The sequence below is a fragment of the Pleurodeles waltl genome, chromosome 8 (genome assembly GCF_031143425.1).
Source record: "Pleurodeles waltl isolate 20211129_DDA chromosome 8, aPleWal1.hap1.20221129, whole genome shotgun sequence".
Classification (NCBI taxonomy): domain Eukaryota; kingdom Metazoa; phylum Chordata; class Amphibia; order Caudata; family Salamandridae; genus Pleurodeles; species Pleurodeles waltl.
The window spans coordinates 1489738352-1489757296 of NC_090447.1; the positions used below are offsets into that span (position 1 = coordinate 1489738352).

Consider the following 18945-nt stretch of genomic DNA (forward strand, 5'->3'; position numbering starts at 1 on the left):
CTTACAGGGTAAGTAACGGTCTGTTTGATGGCATGTGTGCCTGTATCTACACAAGCTCTGCACAGACTATAAAGCAGTACCCTCCAAGAAGCAGTGGAAACCCTGTGGGTGTTGAAGTTTTTTGAAAAAGGGTACGGAGCAGTGCCCGTCCTACATTTGCTTGTTGGTGCACTAAAAGATCCACACATTGTTTAGTGAAAGTGTGTGGAGTAGATCATGTAGCTGCTTTACAAATTTCAGCTATTGGTATTTTGCCCAGGAAAGTCATAGAAACTCCTATCTTTCAGCTAGGGTGTGCTCTAGGAGGTGTGGGCAAAGTTCTTTCAGCTTTGGCATAACATGTCTGAATGCATTTAATTATCCATCTTGAAATCCCTGATTTAGATATGGGTTTCCCTGTATTTGGGGGTGAAAAGGCAACAAATAATTGCTTGATCTTACACAACTATTTAGTTCTGTCAATGTAGTACATTAAAGCTCTTCACATCTTATGTATGTAGGGCCCTTTCTGCAACAAATCAGGCTGTGGAACGAAAACTGGTAATTCAAGTGACTGGTTTCGGTGGAAAGCAGAAATTACCTTTGGAAGGAATTTTGGGTTAGTCAAAGAACCACCCGCTCTCTATGAAGCTGGAAGAAAGGTTGTTCCAAGGTGAGTGCCTGGACCTCACCAAAACTTCTAAGTGAAGTGATGGCTACTAAAAAAAAAAAAAAAGCAGCCTTCCAAGATAGAAATTGGAAACAGCAGTTATGAAATGGTTCGAATGGTGGACCCATAAGTATGGGTAGTACAATGTTGAGATTCCACATAGGAGCGGGGGAAGCCCTAGGTGGAATTACTCTTTTAAGGCCTTCCTTGAATGCCTTGATAACTGGTACTTTGAACAATGATAAATGCTGTCTGTTTTGCAAGTAGGCAGAAACTGCAGCCAAATGCAGGCGTATTGAAGTGTATGCTAGGGCAGATGTCTGAAAATGAAGTAGATAGCAGACAATGTTCTGAACAGTTGAACGAAATGGGAGGTAGAAAACAAATCTTTTCCACTTAGCAGCGTAACATGACCATACATCCTGGTGGTAGTTTAGATCACAAGGTTGAGTTCCTTTGGATTTGGGTGCCTGAGTTCACCATGATTCTGAGTGAAAAGACACAGGTTGAAGGGAAGCTTCTTGTGCGGAACCACGGAAAGCTCGAGTAGTGTGGTGAATCATGGTTGTCAAGCCCAAGCAGGAGTTATCAGAATGAGGGTGAGAGATGTTTGCTTGAGGTTTCGAACCACAAACAGAAAAAGAGGGAGAGGCGGAAAAGCGTAAGCAACTATTCCTGACCAGTTCATCCAGAGCGCTGCCCCGGATAGTCAGTGTGGGAGACTGGAGGCAAAGTCTGGGCATTTTGCATTGCCTGCAGTTGCAAACAGGTCTATCTGTGGAAACCCCATCTGTGGAAGTATGGAAGGAGGACTCAGGGATGGAGCTCCAAATCGTGGACTTGTTGCCGCATCCTGCAGAGGAGGTCGGCAAAAATGTTGCTCATCCCTGGTAGGTGTTCAGCTAAAAAGGAGAACATTGTGACGTATTGTCCAATGCCAAATTGCCTGAGATATGCATGATAACTGTAGCAAGAGTGTCCCCCCCCCCCCCCCCCCACCGTTTTTGAGAAGTGAACATGGCTGCTATGTTGTCCATTCAGACCAAGACAACCTTTCCTTTTAGATGGACTAGAAATGCTTTCAATGCCAGGTAAACTGCCTGAAGCTCTAGGTAGTTGATGTGGAGACACTGGTGTTTGGTGACCCGGAGACCCTGAACTGTGAGATCCTGAAAATGTTTCACCCCCCTGCCACCCCCCCACCAACCTGTGAGGGATGCATCTGCTGTGAGAATGATATAGGAAAGAGGGTTGAAGAACGGCTGCCCCTTTGACAGGTTTTGTGTGTTTCACCACTGCAGAGTGTGATGTGTGTGGCTGTCTACCAACACTAGAGCTTGTAACTGACCCTGTGACCATTGGCTCGTTAGACATTCCTGCAGCAGTCACACATGTAATCTTGCATGTGACCCTATTGAAATGCAGGAAGCCATCATGCCTAAAAGTCTCTGAACTGCTCTGACTGTCCTATGTTGATTGGGATGAAATTGCTGTAGCAGCGCTGTGATATTCTGAAACCTGGCTGCATTCGGGTAGGCTGCTCACAGCTGTGTGTTAAGAATAGCTCCTAGATAAGGGTGAATATGGGACAGTTGAAGGCGTGACTTTCGTATTTTGATTGTAAACCCCCAGTTAAAGACATTGTAGAGTGGTCAGAGTATGATGCAGACAGAACTGAAGCGTACTGGCTTTGACAAGCCAGTCGTCTAAATACAAGAAGACATGAATACTGTACTAGTCGTCCAAATACGGGAAGACATGAATACTATGGCTGTGTAGATGTGCTGCAACTACTGATTGGCATTTGGTGAATACACATGGTGCAGTAGCGACTCCAAATGGGAGTACCTTTAAGTGGTAATGTGTTCCAGCTATCACAAACCTGAGGTATTTACGGTGAGCTGAACATACTGGGATGACAAAACAAGAATCTTTTAGAGATCTAGTGCAGACAAAGTCGCTCTGTTGTATTAGGGGAATCACATCCTGTCGAATGACCATGTGGAAGTGCTCTGAGAGGATGTAATGATTTAATGGACTTAGGTCTAATATAGGCCGGAGTGAGCCGTCTTTTTTGGGGATCAAAAAGTATAGGGAGTATACTCCTGAGAGTTGCTGTTGAAGAGGGACAAGCTCCATGGCTCCTTTGAACAAGAGAGTCTGTACTTCCTGTTTGAGCAATGTGGGACGTTTGGAGGTCTTTTGATGAGATAACCATGCTGGATAATACCTAACACCCAAGGATCTGTTGTAATGGTTTCCCAGATGTGGAAGAAATGTTGCAGTCTTCCCCCAACAGGTGTTAAATGATTGGGGGGTTGAGGAAAGAGACACTGCTTTGAGGTTGAGGGTGCAGTGCGAGTGGAAGCACCCTTTCTACGACTCTTGAAGTTGATTCGTCTATATTGGCCTCTGTAATATCCCCTTGAAGGAGAGTACTGATACTGTTGCCATAGAGGCATCTGACAGTGTGGTTTTGGCACGCTGATTATACATGGGAAGCCAAAAGGTACCACAAGGAATGGGGGGTTGTAGCACCCACATGGATTTTGCAACCTCTGTGTCCTTTTTCATTTTCTCTAATGTTTGGTCCACCTGGCGATCAAACAGATGTTGCTGGTTGAAAGGGGCATTCAAGAGTGTCTGTTGTACGTCTGGCTTGAAACCAGATATGCATAGCTAAGCGTGTCTATGCAGCAATAGGATTGTATTGATACCCCCTGGTAGCTGTGTCCGTTGAGTCAAAGGCACACCTGATTTAATTATTTGAAATTAGTTTGCCCTCCTGAACAATTTGATGACCTCTTTTCTTGTACTCCTCAGGGGGATGTTGGAGGAGTTCCTCCATTTCATCCCAATGGGCCCTGTCGTACCTTCCCAACAACCCTTGGGTGTTGGCAATTTGCAAATGGTTAGCTGCTTGTGCTGCAACTCCTATCCCTGATGCATCTAGGAGTTTAGACTATCTGGTGGAGGGGCATCCGCTGTTTTCTCCGAATTGGCTCTTGCGGGCATTAGACACCACCAGTGAGTCTGGGGTAGTTGACCCTTGATGTAAGGTGAATCTGAGGGTGCAGCTTTATACTTATTCACCCTCAGTGTAATCCCTTGCGCCCGCACTGGATCATTAAAAGTCTCATCCGAGTGGCAGAGCATGCTCTTCAACATGCCCTTGTGCTATTTCAGAGTGTTTCAAAGAGAAAATCATCTTCACTTGGGTCTTTGTGCAGAGACCTGATGATATGCAGCTGTCCAGCAATGAGTCCTTGGAAGGATGTTGTGTCATCCAGGGGAGAAGGCTTAGCTGGGTAGAGGTCTGGGTCAGTATCCCAAGGAGGGTCAATATTGTAACTGTCCCATGGATCTGCAGGTTGATCTGCATCATCTCCCCCACCCTGCTCCCCCGGGTCCCCAACTGTAAGACTGTAGGGAGCCCCGGGGAGTAACGTCACCTATATCACTAAGGGAATGACATGGTGAAGGAGTTGGTGGTGGTGAGGGAGGTACAGGAGGTGGTGGAGGAGGAGAAGAAGGCAAAGGTGGCTATATAGGACTGGAGGCAATGTCACTCTTCTTTTTTGGAGGTGCAGGAAGACCAATGGCCTCCTCAAAAGAAAGCTGGCGCTTAGAAGGAGTAGGCGCTGACTGCACTGCCTTTGCCAAAACCTGACCAGTAGAAAGCTGACTGTTAATCTTCTGTTTTGGATCGAGCCTCTCTGTCAGTCTTTAGGATCAGTTCTAGTGCCAAAGTGGTAAGTTTCAGTGGCGAGGTGGTTGGAGCTGAAGCAGCAGAAGCCAGGTTGGTTGGAGCTGAAGAGGCAAAGCAGATAAGGCAGATGGTTGGCTCGGCATCCGTAGTAGATGCTCAGTGCCTACCATGGCTTGTCTACAGTGATGGCCCGGAAGCCGTAGTTTCAGTAGGAACGGAATGTCTCTTGGTCGACTGGATAGGGGAATGGGTACTCACTGCACGCTGTCCTGAAGGAAGGCCCTGCATTAGTAGGCCGAACTCTATTTTGGAGTCAAATTCGGAGTCCGGTATGGAAAGGGCCTCTTCCTCTGCTGCAGAGGCCACGTGCATTTCTTCCTCCAGTTTGACACTGTGTTAACCAAAAATGTTGGATGTCTCTTCCAGGTCTCAGCGCTGCATTTCTTTCCAAAGAGCACGACGATCCTGCAACATTTTCTTCGACCGAAAAGAGACAGGCCTCACAATTTACCTCGTGGTGATCAGGAGATAGACACAGATTGCAAAGCTGATGGAGGTCTGTATGCAGGTATTTTGCATTGTAGTTAGGACAGAATGGAAATGGAGCTCGGTCTATTAACAGCGCATCGTTGGTTGAAGCCTATGAGATGGAAAAAACAGACCTGAATGGGTGAGGCCCGCAAGTGGACACATCGGATCGAAAGTCGATTATTTTCTTCTGTTTTAGAAAAATGGTGGAATGCAAATAAAAACCATACTGATTGGAACAGAGTTGAACAACGGACAAAAGGGTGCCTGAAAACTGTCTCGAACTAGAGTATGGAAGAACTCATCCACACGCAAAGGCAGAAAGAAAACAATCTAACAATGGAGGTGATGCCCATGTGCAATATCACATCGAGGAGGAGTCACTTTGCCTCGTGAATCGAGAGACTTCTTCGAAGAAAAACAACTTGCACACATTCAGACCCAGCGCTATGCTGAGTATGTGTATCTACAGCCACACATGCCATTGTATATTCTATTTTCCAAAACAATTATGGGCTATACATATACAGAACACTAGGGCAGCAGCAAAAGTAATGCCCTTGCAGTGTCTCAAGTCATGCAACAGAAGTTACTAGTGATGCACATGCAGCTGTATGACACATCCAGTTTCAACGGTTCCTCAGAGTAATCTCAGCTCAGACCAAGCATCTTGTATACAAAAAGTACATGAACAGCATAAGGATAAGAAAGAAAACTACGTGAAATACGGTAGACCTTATAATCAAGATTTACATAAGATAAGGCTTTCATAAAAATTTGTAGAGGCCAAGCGTTGGCCTGCTTTAACAAAACAAAAAAAATACTGCAATCTTATGTATGCTGCTCATAGACCAGTTGCAAATGCATCTAACCCAGGTTGCCAGACTGTGTTTGAACTTAAGTTTTAGCAACCACAGAAAGTCAGCTTTGAAAGCTCCCAGTGGACGTGATCACATTTTTGGCATTAGTCGCAAGACCTTTTGGAGCAAGGAGCAATGCTACTTACAAAAACAAATCAAATATGAAAAACCCTAGGGTGTTCATGATTCCACAATGTGAAACGCATTCAGCCGAACTCTGTGCAGAAACCCAATACATGTATTTATGTAAAAACCTGCTAAACAGAATTGTTACGGCTTGCCTAAAATGTATCAACTGGGGATATCGATTTAAGATCATCATTCACTGAAGAAAACATTACTTACCTTCTGTAAATCCTTTTTTTGGTGCAGAGACTAATCACAGATTCCTCACCTTTCGAATTTCCCCATGTGCCAGACTGGATCTGGAAGATTTTCATAGCAACAGTCTTTTGGGAACAGGTGAAGTGAGGCCCAAGAAGTAGCTATGCTGATGCTAAAGACAGGCACGTGGTGCGCCAGCACTGTGGTATCAGCCTTTGCTCTTGTGAATTGGTGTGCAAGCCTTCGGGGAGCTGCTTCTTGGCTAGACCATAGCAGATCTTTCTGTATAAAACAATCCATTGGGAGATGGTTCTCTTTTGTGCGGCTTTCCTTTTTTTCGCTCCAGAGAAGCCTATACAACATTGATCATCCTTTTGATGGTCTCCGGTCCGATCGATGTAAGAACTGAGGGCCCTCTTATGATCCAGATGGTAGAGCCGCTCCTCTTCTATCAAGGGATATGGTGGAGCATAGAAAGGTGGCAGGATGATGAATTGCCTTATTTGGAAGGTTGTGACTACCTCTGGCAGGAAAGCAGTTTTTTCCCCGAAGGACCAGTTTGTCTGGGAAGAAAGATGTGTATGGCTGCTGGACGGACAAGGCTTGGAGTTTGTTTGCTTCCCGAGCAGAGGTGCTTGCGATGAGGAACACTGTTTTATTGATTTGCAGGCATAGAGAGCAGCTGTGCATTGGTTCCAAAGAAGTACACATCAAGTAGGTGAGCATCAAATTAAGTTCCTACTTTAGCATTACAAAACATGTTCGCAGAAACACATGGATCAGCCCCATTAAAAAAACGCATCACAGTTACTTATCTGAAAAGGGATGGCTGATAAGGCAACTGCAGAAAGGCCGAAAGATAGTCTTTAACTGATGCCAAAGCAAGGCCTTGCTGGGCTAGAGACCTAAAACAATAAAATGTCAGTTAACTTTACCTGCAAAGGCTTGAATGTGAAGTGACAAGACAAGAGTCCTGCATATATAGTTTCAGTGGAGGGACAGATGGCTGCCAGGATGACACCAACCACTTCAGGAGTAAGATCAAGGCCATCAACGGTCATAATCTCCACAAATGGGGGTGTAGGCAGTGCAGACTCATGTGGAGGACTCTGCCCTGCTGCTGTGACAGAAGGTCTTCCCAAAGAGGCAGCTAAATCGGAGGACATTTGAAGATGCCCATCATTTCTGCACGCCAAATTCTCCTTGCCAAGTTCAGAGTGTGTAGGATGACTTGAGCCAGGCCTCTCCTGAACTTTTTCAGTACTCTGGGTAGGGGGTGGAAAACCCAGAGCCTTATTTCAAGCAAAAGGCATCCCCAAGAAAGAACGAACACAGAAACTAAAAATGTGCAAAAGCTTGACCTCAATGTGTTCTCTGCAATGGCAAACCGATCTAGCCAGGGTTGTACCCACTGGTGGAAGATGCCCTTTGCCACCTACAATTCTAACTGCCATTCATGATCCAATAGGCAATGTCGACCAAGTTCTCTGCCCTGGTGTTTAAAGATCCTTCAAAGCACTGAATGCTCAAGAAGATGACCTGAGTGTTCAACCACTTCCAGAGATGAGAAAGAGCCTCCTCGCACAGGACCAACAGCCCCACACGGCCCTGTTTGTTGCCTTAGCATAGACCAGTCATGTTTCCTGTCATACCCTGTACTCGTTCCCTTGAAGAGAAGCCGTTGTGAAGGAGTCGGGTCCGACTTTGGCATGCTGATGGAAAAAACAACTGATGTCAACAGGTTGGTCATCATCTGGAGCTGGTTTACGACTGTTTGAGGCATTTATGACTGTTTGAGGCAAACCCACCCTCAGCAATAAGTTGTTGGGGTCTGGGATGACTGGTATTCCCAAACTCCACAGATGGGCTGTGACAACAACCATCAGCATTAGGAGCACCCGTGGTGCACTATTACGGCCAAAGGGAAACACCAAGAACTGAAAGTGCTCTTGGCCTACCTGAAACTGCAGGTTATGCCTCTGGGGGTGCTGGACAGGAATGTTGAAATAGGTATCCTGCAAATCCACTACCACCATCCAGTCTCCTGGATCCAGGGCAGACCGAACTTGCACAGGGTGAGCATTTTGAACTTGCCCTTCCAGACAAAGAAGTTCAGAGGGCAAACATCTAGGGTGGAGCATGCCTCTAACCTTTTTTTGGCACCAGGAAATAACGAAAGTAACAACCAGTTCCCCTCTCTGATGGTGGTGTTGCCTAGGCTCTCATTCTAATGAGACTACTGGATTTGGGTGGCAGAATCACTTGCACTGTGGGGGACTGAGTCTGAGACCAATAAAGGTGGACATCTGTCAGCCTAATCCAGGTTTTGTTCCGGCTAACTAGCAGTGCCTCATCTCCAACCAAGAGCAGGGATGATTGGGCAACCAGGCGCATGACACAATTGACTCCCCAGGGAAATCGTGGTCCCTCAGATCTCATCCGTTTCTCTCAGTTACATTAGTCTCACATAAACAAGGAGAATCAAAGGCAGAATATGTTTCAATAAGGTTTTATTGAAGAAAATGCATCTTAGATAAAGCATGTACTGCAATAACTAGGTCGATGAAGTATGACAGGATTAAAATTGTGACAAGGAGAGTAAAGCATAAAAATAACGCTACCATTTTGTCACTAGAGTAATTACAATAGCTCCTACCTATGCAATGTTAGAGTACAGCATGTAAAGCTCTAGTTCTACCCTTCAGGTTCCCCTGGTAAGACATCATCCCTCATATCTGAACAAGAGGCCTGTAGTCTACATAACCAGCTGCAGCGAAGCAATCAGAATGCAGTTGTGGCCATCTGGCTGGAATCTGCCCCTAACATACATGGGTCAAAGTAGAGTTTTTATAATAAAACAGCTGGTGTTCCAAGAAAGGATTCCCACGTAAGAGTGTGTATGTTTCTGTGAACAATAGAAACAGAGAGTACCACGTTTGCCGGCAACCTATCTTACTGCAGCCTTGAGAAAAGCACAGAGTGAAGGAAATGTCTTGTTTAAGAATGCAGTGCTGGCCTACGAAAAGAACAGCTAGATAGAGAAAATAAAACAAGACCGCAAAAGTGGCTATCATTAAAAAAAATAAAACAAAGCTGAATAAAATATGTCTAGGTTAAAGTGCACAGCGGCAGGCCTAGTTTGCTAAAACCACGTGTATGAAGCTATAACTAAAATGGCTACACAACAGTGGCACCCTCCCTATGGCTCCCTTGTCCAAGAGAGCTTGAACCTGTCCTCAGAGTATGGACAAGTGGTCCTCAAGCAGGTGTTGTGGTGTGGGTGGCATAGCCAAGGGATACAACAGGAAGGGTAGGGAGTAACCGTGTTGCAGAATCTAAAGCACCAATTGGTCAGATATGATGCTTCCGCCATCCAGGAGGTGAAAGTTGATGCAACCTCCCACCATGCAATTGTGTGGTACCAAGGATGACAGTGGTTCTGCGTCAGGTGCCAGTAGGAGGGATGGGGTTTGGCTGGAATATGGAGACTAGGGGGCTTCTACCTTGAAAGAGGTGAGAGGCCTGTTGTAAAGCACATTCTGACATTGCCTCGGTCTCTGTCCCAAAACTTGGGAAGAAGCGAAATTGTTGGGGAAACTGGTGCACTAGTGGAGCAAGCCCCAGAAAGTGAGACGTAGCCTTGCTTTCCTTAAAACGCTCTAGGGCTGAATGCGCCTAGTCTCCGAAGAGGCAGGTGCCATTGAAGAGCATGTCCTTCAGAGACTGTTGGACGCTGCTGAAGAATCCTGTGGAATAGATTTAAGCGTAGTGCTTAAGCACCACGCTGGTGCAGACTGCTCTACCCACGCAGTCATTTGTGTCCAGGCTCAGTCTTAAGGAGTACTTTGAAGCATCTTGACTAGTGAGTAAGGTGATATAGGTTTGGCCAAACGTTTTCAGGGACAGATGCCCAGATGTCTGCCAGCCTGTCTCACAGCACATGCAAGTTTCTCCTCTGCAGATAATGTAAATTGACCTTCGTGCAAGGCTGGACAAGAAGAACATCCTTTTTACCAAGGTCTGCATACCTTTCGACTCGCTTCCTAGTGGGGTAGTCTGAAACGCACTGATGTTTAATCAGCTGATGGAGGCTTGCACCACTAGGCTCTTGGGAGAGGGGTGCTGCAGTAGGAAGGCAGAGTACCCTGGGCACAGGCCTGTGCCACTTTGCAATCTGCCTGTTGTCTGGTGGGCTAGATCCTGGTTTTGACCAGGTGCCCAACAATGTGTCCATAAATTCCTCGTTAAATGTCAGGAGAGGCTCTTGCATCATTTGCCCTGGGTGAAGCTTCTCAGTAAGAACGTTACTCTCGACTTTAGTCACGGGGATAGTCCGGTTCAAGACTTGAGCTGCTCCTCTAATCACAGCAACAAAGGAGGTAGATTCCTCAGTCGCCACAGCAGGTAGATTTGAGCGGAGGCCAGCATCTGGCAAGATATCAAGGCTGCTGGAACCCTGCAGTCATAAAATACGTTTTCATCATCGTAGAGAGGTGACGGTTCTTCGCCATCATTGCCATATTCATCTAAGCAGTATGGAAGCAACTCCAGCTCAGACAGTGTATAAGGGTGGATTTAGTGCAATGTTGGCAGAAGCCACTCCGGGTTCTCTCCAGAGGCTAAGAGGACTATGCCAATGTCGATGCCTATGGTTGGGGTTGCGACGTGAGCTGTGGTGCCACATGACGTGTGGGGTGCAGCATAGAGTAGGAAGCTGAAGCTAACCTAGAGGCAAGCTTTAGTTGCAGTCAGCATCAGGGATTGATCACCAGCAGTAGACAGACTGGCAGCCACCTCATACCCTTAAGTCCCAGGGGTGCTCTCTGAGGGATCCGGTCCTGTACCCAATATTCAGTCCATAGTCTCTATGAATTCCCCAATTTTTGCGGCATCACCACAGGGATAGGGAAGTCAGAGTGCATACTGAATCAAGAATGGCATTGGTTCCAAGTTCAGAGAACTAGTTCGCAGCCTAGAGGTACGATGCTGAATGGTAGGACAAAGTGGAGCCAAGGTTGGACTGCTTATGCTTATGAGAGCTGCCACAGGAAACTGAGGCCACTCTATTTTCAATGCCTTTCACTGTTCCGCTGATGGCTTTGATGTTTATCTTCACGCATCAACTTCAAGACACCATGTCGTGCTTGGAGCAGACAACCAGAGACAGACTTCATGTGGGTCCATCACTGACATCTACTTATAGCAATTTTTACACAATTTGAATCATGTTATTTTATGTGGAAACATATCCCTAGCACACTGGAGAACCTGAAAACAACACAACTATTACTGTTAGGACTCTGACAGAATGAGGGAGTGAGCTCCGAATCCACGGCGGAAGGTGCGGAAACAAAGGAACAGACATCAGCTCACAGAAATGGTGCAGATATAGAGGCCCAGATGTCACATCCCAGTCTGTACGGACCAGGCACAGAGCACACTATGCCACATACTGGTTTGCAATGGAGTTGCTATAAAAAAAACTTCTGAATCCAGTCTGGGGAAATTCACACAATGAAAAATATGCAGTTAGAAGTCCATATAAGAAATGATTAGTTCCTACATCTTCCCCCGCTAACGTACAGGCAAAGGCACTTCTACAGGGTTCCGTAACTACCAAAAGGTTACTGTTGTTGAAGTACAAAACCTTTAAGAAATATATTACCAAGTATGTACACAATTAAGTATGGGTTAAAAAGACAATATAGCCTTGGATGAAAGCCTGCCCAAATATGTCCATAATCCCAATGTTTTGGGCACCATATCTTAGCAAATTAAGTAGACACTCCTTTTTAAAAGTATTTCTTCAGTTCTTAATAATAATACATCTTACAAATAATAATTAAAAACTTAATAATAATAAATGTACTACTTCCTAGGGCAGTGGAAACCTACCTTCTCTCCACTGGAGTAGAAGAAGTACCGCAATCGGACAATGTTGCAATGATCCAGCTTCCTCATTATCTGGAGCTCTCGGTTCTAGGGAAGACAAAAGCAAAGCATGGATTAGAGACAAATCACCATAAAAACAGCAAGGACTTTCAATGTTAAAGTTCTACATGTCCAACTAAAAAGAGGACGAAAGCAGCAACTTCATGTTCGGTATTGTGTTTACAGTTTGTGGGGGTAGAGGGTCCAAATCATTGACACAAAAAAAAAGGTTTAAGGGGCTGTAAAATTCGAAATTCATCTAGATAGGTTTTCTGCGATGCCCACTGCACCAATTGTCACTATGTGTTGTTAGCTTAGAAGATATTCCGTTAAAGAAAATTCTTAATTTTCATACAACAGAAACAAGTCGGACTCAGCAGATGTCCGTAAACATATGAACAATGACACGGTGTAAACCAAACACCTTCTTAGTCTCATGGCTACTTACAGTTAGTTTACATGTCTTCTAACCATAGAGGATCACTACAGACCTTATCTTCTGTTGTCTTGGTGCTATGATGCATAAATACAATAACGTTAAATTATGACCAACTACACCTCCAAGGGTAGACCCCTAGCCTGCACAAAACTATTCGCTAATTTGAGACACTCAAGCTTCCACATCCCCGTGTCTGGTTGTGTGTGTCCAACAGTGGTGCCTATTCCCTCAGATTATTTTAGTCTCTGAATCATCTCAGCCCATTCTGGGAGATCATCTTCTGCCTTTCCAACTCTCCTAATCTCACAGGTGCCTATATTCTGCAAGAGCTCATTCTGAGCTATCCCTGATTCAGGCCAACACTGTGCCCTGATCCAACCCCCAGAACACCCTACATGCTGAGGACAGCCAGTGTATTGCTATTCTTTTTGCATCAGTCAATGTCTAAAGTTCAGCCCTCCCAAATTGTGTAACTGTTGAGACTCTTACTATGGATGTCTATATAGGCAGGTCACATGCCCTGCATGCCTACACAATTTTTGCCGACATTCTGAGCTGGATTTGAGATGAGGAATTATGCCTAGGAGACAATGTTTGACCAATATTGCAGAGCTACTGCCTTTCAATAATCTTCTACTGCTGTGCAGCTCCAGACCAAACACGGTCTCGCTGGGTAAAGCTTGTGTAGTCTTGCAGGCCTGAGATAAGTGTAGTGTAGAACACAAAAGAGCACCAGCTTTAACTAGATGTTACTGGATAGTTCTTTTACATGTGCACACGGTCTGTCCAATTTGATGTCAGTCAGGGGTTCCTGCAGTTCCTCCTCCCACCCCACTCTTGCCCTATGGGTTACTTTTGCTCTTTCATGCTATATATTTTTTTTTTTTTTTTAAGACCTCAAAGTCGACAGACCATTCTTTTCGTTGACTCCACTCTCAGCAGGAACCCTAGCACCACTTTTCTCCTGGGGTTGCTCGGAAATTTGTCCATATTTCTTTGATTGTCCTCATTAACTTGGCAAAGTGCAGAAATAGGGCAAGTCCCAACGCCAAATGACTACTGTGACTGTGAATGTGATGCACCAAACTACGGAGAACAGGTTTTGCTGCCACCCCCCCCCTTCCTTCAACCTGGACAAAGACATGACTTGGCCTATTTTACAAACAGTTGTTCCCAGTAAATCAGCAATGCCTTGGAGAAAGTGGCTTCTATCTGTTTTCTCTAAGCATTACTTTATAAAGTGAGTCCGAGTTTTTCTAGTCTACACTTCATCTCCAGTAATGTACGGGTCCCTCCCTTCTTGTTTTTGCATTTGCACTAAATATTCTTCCAGGTGTTTCAAGTCACTTTGTAGTTGGCATCTCATACCACTTTTCTTACTTAGACCTTCCCTCTCAGGACCACTTTGAATGCTTCCCATTCGTCTGGCCTGGTGTTTGTTATCTCACAGTTGTCCTTCAGATATCCCCTATTACTGTACCAATTTCTGACCAAAATACTGTGTCCCATAGGTTGAGTTGCTAGGTGTGGGTACTCAGTCTACCAAGCAGTAATGCATGATCTGAGGGAAGCCTGTCCAGATGTGCTGTCGACTACACTTTAGCCCCCAGGTCTTGCAAGATTAACATAGGTTACAATCTACTATATGTTATATATAAATCTTTGTGAGTGGGCTGCAATTGTCTCCACATATCTATGCACTAAAGTCTGTCTGTCACCTCTGCTAATGCTCCCAACATATCCAGTTTTGCATATTGCTTTGGGAGTAGCATAACTATTTCTCTATCAATGAATTAACAGAAATCCATTGCCCAGATTATTAACACACCTTGGTATGGGGAAAGGATCTTTAGCATTGCTCAAAAACAGATCATCTATGCTAAGGGAACATCTGCTCATAGGACATACCTCTGCCCTCATTCAGCAATCCATACACAAACATATATCGACCCTTGGTGTCTGCCTGTGAGATGCAGTGCTGGAACGGCACTCTGGGGGTCACCCATATTGATACCGCTCTTGCATATGCAGAAACCATGGAGTACATTTGTCCTTCCACTTTATGCTGTAGTTTGTCATGTGACCGTCAGGTGGGTCTCCTTCAGTCAAACGCCTTTCAGAGTGTGTCGCCCAAGATCTATGTATATGCTTTGCGTAGTCATGGAGACTCTGTATATTCCACAAGATCGTATTCATGTCATGTCAACTGGCCTCTGCACACTGTTTGCCCACTAATCGAGCTGTTTTGTATTTTGCACCCCACCCGTGTGCATCACTGGGTGACCTGAGCCATGTTTTGCTCCATCTTTGACTATATGCAGTACGCCATCATAATATCATCATGTGGGGTACCCTTTCTCCCAAACTCAAAAAGATTGAACTTCCCCCTACCTTCATCAAACAACTAATGTTTCCCCATTATAAGGTATTGGTGAGAAGTCCTTCCCTACGTCAATGTCTCAAGTCCCTCCAGCCCACCTCCCACCCCCCAAATTGAGCTACTGTTGAGACTCCTACTATGCAGGTCTATCTTAGCAGGTCAAGTACCTCCCATACCTACACAATGTTCGCCAACATTCTGAGCAATCTTCAATGGAGCAGCACTTTGCAGACATTAGAATTAATGAATTACATTAAGAGACTTCAGAAGCATTACTTGTGCACCTGTAATTAGAGATACCAGTAACTGTATGTGAACATTTACTTGTATGTAAGAATCAAGTGTACAAGAGAGCATCAGTGCTGCCCCGAGCGGACAACCTCCCCTCCTGTTCTTCTCTTGCTTGTTCCCTCTGTCAGAGCTTGTCTGGGGAGAATCTTCACAGATTCCCTGCCAAGAATCCCCCGTGACACTACACGTAGACAGAGGCTCTTGCACTGTAGCCTCAGGAGAAGACCTTCCCAGACTCATTAACAAGAAAACACTGGCCCCGTCACTCTACGGCATGTAGAGGGTGGGAAGGGGTTGGGGGCAAACCCTTTATGGGGCTTTCATTCAGCTCAAGGCCAATGAACATCAGTGAGAATTCGAAGCCTTAGCCCCCCCCCCCCTTCATATTCTGAAAGGGGGACCATCATTTAGCAGTACGTCACTGTTGGAAGGCTGATTAGCAGTGGCATCTGCCTACCCAACTGCCTGGCTTTGAGAATATAAGCTGGAGCTGGCCTGAAGCTGAAGCAGCTCTGGACAGTATGGAGCCGGTGTGCTGCCCACTTCCTCCAGGCTAGGAGGACTACACCAAGGCCGCTATAGCTCTGTGGGCCTCGCATGGTGCTGAACCTGCCTGACAGCAAGCTCTCAGCAAACCTAGGGAGGCCACGCAACCAACCAAGAACCATGAGACCAGAAAGGGGGCTATTGAACAAAGGACCCCACCACTACCAGTGTTTGCCAACAAGGCACGCTATTGAGAGAGACTGTTACAACCTAACCCCCACCATTCATTTTTTTAAATTTCTTCCTCTCTTGACCTTTTGAGTGCAGTGGTCCAGCACTTGGTGGGCCAGCTAGCGGGTTCCAGAGACATTGGAACCTTTAGCGAACTGTAGGTCAATCAATCATTTTTATAAAGCGCTGCTTATCACCCTGGGGTGTATCCAGGCACTGGGGTAGATGCTGCAAGCTAATCCTCGAAGAGCCATGTTTTGAGGGAGGAGGTGGTAGGGGTGGTGGGTCGGTCATTCAAAATCTTGGCAGCAAAATGGAAGAAGGCGTGTCCACCGCTGCGGCGATCTCTCAGGACTTAGCGAGGGATGTCAACTGGAGCTCCCGGGCGGGCTTGTGGAAAGAGTCTGTGGTTGATGAGACTGGGTTCGATGTTGAGGGCTCTCTATGCTATGATGAGGGCCTTGACTTTGCGCCTCTTGTGCACTGGCAGCCAGTGGAGATCGCAGAGGTGGGGGGTGATGTGGGTCCACCTGGGAAGATCCAGGACGAGTCTCACGGATGTGTTCTGGATGGTTTGGAGGTGGTGGAAGAGTTGGGCAGGGAGTCCGACATGAAGGGTGTTTCCATAGTTTTGTCTGCTGGTGATGATGGCTTGGGTTACTGTCTTTCTGGTTTTTATGGGGATCCATCTTAAAATCTTCTGTAGCATGCAGAGGTTATGGAAGCTGGCAGAGGCCACTGTGTTTATCTGTCATTCGAAGGTGAGTTTTCTGTTGATGGTGATGATGCTGAGAATGCAAGCGTGGTCAGTCACAGGAGCGTGTGGGGGCGGCGGCACCAGGAGTCGTCCCAGGGGATTGAGTTGTTTCTCAAGATGGTCACCTCAGTATTGTCTGTGTTCATTTTCAGGCAGTTGGATTTCATCTATTCGGCGATGTGGGTCATGGAGTTGTTGGAGAGGGAGAGAGGGAGAGAGGGAGAGTTTGAGTCTGTGTACAAGATTATGTTGAGTCCATGCAAACGTACAATCTCGGCTAGGTGAGTCATGTAGGTGTTAAAAAGGGTGGGGCTAAGTGCGTATCCCTGTGGGACGCTGCATATGGTGCTCTTTGGTTCAGCAGTAAAAGGTGGGAGGCAGACTCTCTGGGGGCGTCCTGTGATGAAGGTGTGGATCCATTTGAGGGTGCTGTTTCTGATCCAGATGCGATGAGTCTTGAGATGAGGGTGTAGTGGGAGATGGTGTTGAATGCAGCAGAGAGGTCGAGGAGGATCAAGGCAGCCTTCTCTCCGTTGTCGAGGGGGATCTGATGTCGTCTGTTGCGGCAATAAGGGCAGTCTCAGTGCTGTAGTTGGTGCGGAAACCGCATTGGGAGGTGTCCAGTAGGTTGTGTCTTTTCAGGTGTTCAGAGGGCTGTTTGCTAATGGACTTTAGCTGGGAAAGCGCGCAGAGAAGTGGGGTGATAATTTTTTAGTTTGTTGGGGTCCACAGATGGTTTCTTGAGGAGCAGATTGACACCTGCTTGCTTCCAGGCGTCGGGGATGGTGGCAGTCCTGATGGAGGTGTTGAGGATGAGAGTGAGGACAAGGCTGATTTCCTTATGTCCTGGGTTGAAGATGCAGTGGGGGCATGGGTCGTTGGGTGAGCTGGAGTGGGTCAAGCTAATGAAGACCACTGTTTCCTGGATGGATAGAGACCTCAAGTCTCATCAGTAGGTGTTCGATGCTGCTGGGTTGGAAGACACTGTAGATGGCTCTGATCTTGTCACTGACGTAGTCGGCTAGTGAGTCGCAAAGGGTCTGAGTGGGCTGGATTGTGTTCTCGGGGGCTGCTGGGCAGGAGAACTGACTATCTTGAAGAGTTCCTTTGGGCGGTTGGTGATTTCCTTGATGTGCCCGAGTACGGCAACCCTTTTTGCTTCTTTGAGGCGGAGATGGTATTTGTTGAGTGCATCTTTGAAAGTAGTGCAGTCTCTTTTCTGCTGTGCCACCATCTCGAACCGTTTGCAGTATCTCTTGAGTGTGCGGAGTTGGGAGGTGAACCACCTTGCAGGCTTGCTTGATCTTCTGGAGCTGGGGTTCCTTGTGGGGGGAGATTTTGTTGGCGCTGTTGAGGAGCCATTCGGATAGGCTGCAGGCGTTTTGCTCTAGGTTGTCGAAGGGGGTAGGTTTGCTGGCGTAGGTTGCAGTGGCCCATTAGATCTCTGTGATTTTTTCCCAATCTGCGGGGGGAAGAGAAGGTGGGGGAGCTGATCAAAAGCCCTGGTCTGCTGGTTATGGAGAAATATACCAGGTGGTGGTCTGTCCATGTGAGCTCCGTTGTGTGGGAGAACTTGATTTTGTCGCTGGCTGCGAAAGGGGGTCCAAGATATGTCCTGCTGTGTGAGTGGGGCTAATTACTAGTTGATTGAGTCTGATGTTGCTTTGGCTATCCAGGAAGTTGGTGGAGTTGTGGTCGTGGGAATCATCTAGGTGGGAATTGAGGTCTCCTAGAAACATGTAGTCTGTTCAGTCGATGGAAAGGGGGTGAAAAAGTCATTGATGCTCTCGCAAAAGGTGGGGCGGGCATTGGGGTCTGTACACGAGGGTTCCCTTGATGGTGGTCCTGGAGCCAATTTGGATGAGGAAGTTAAGGTGCTCCATGATGTGAGGGAATTCTTCCTCAACAGTGGTGCCAGGGAGGTTTTCCTTATGCATGATGGAGAGGCCTCCTCCATGCTTGTTGTGGCAGTCTTTGTGGATTGGTTTGTAGCCTTGAGGGGTGGCGCAAGTGATGCTGTGGGCAGGGGCGGGTGGGAGCCAGGTCTCGGTGATGAACAGGTCTGGGCTGTGGGTGGTCACGGTGTCCCATATATCTGTGGCGCGTTTGCAGAGCAATCATTCATTGAGCAGTGGGCACAGTAGTTGTTTCTCGGGCTTGGGGGGTGGGGGATTGAGTCTTGGTGTAGCATGTAAAGTGGCATTGGAGGCAGGCGAAGTGTTCGACCGTGACCTTGGAGGGGGGTACCACGTATTACAGTTTTGCGAACTTTAGAGCACCGCAGACATTATATAGTGTTGGTTGCAATGGACCATAAGAGTTTTTGCTGTAAAATGTGGTTGCCATCAGTTTTAGCAAAT

General features: G+C 46.5%; 1 protein-coding gene across 4 annotated transcripts in view; it reads right to left on the reverse strand.

Annotated features, from left to right (window-relative positions):
* The window catches only part of GSK3B (glycogen synthase kinase 3 beta), a 376205-nt gene that overhangs the window by 147009 nt on the left and 210251 nt on the right, over positions 1–18945 (reverse strand). For all 4 annotated transcript variants that reach the window (XM_069202693.1, XM_069202692.1, XM_069202691.1 and 1 more), the window contains exon 3: positions 11966–12049. In XM_069202693.1, the coding sequence (XP_069058794.1) occupies positions 11966–12049 (84 nt within the window). The remainder of the gene's footprint in view (positions 1–11965; positions 12050–18945) is intronic.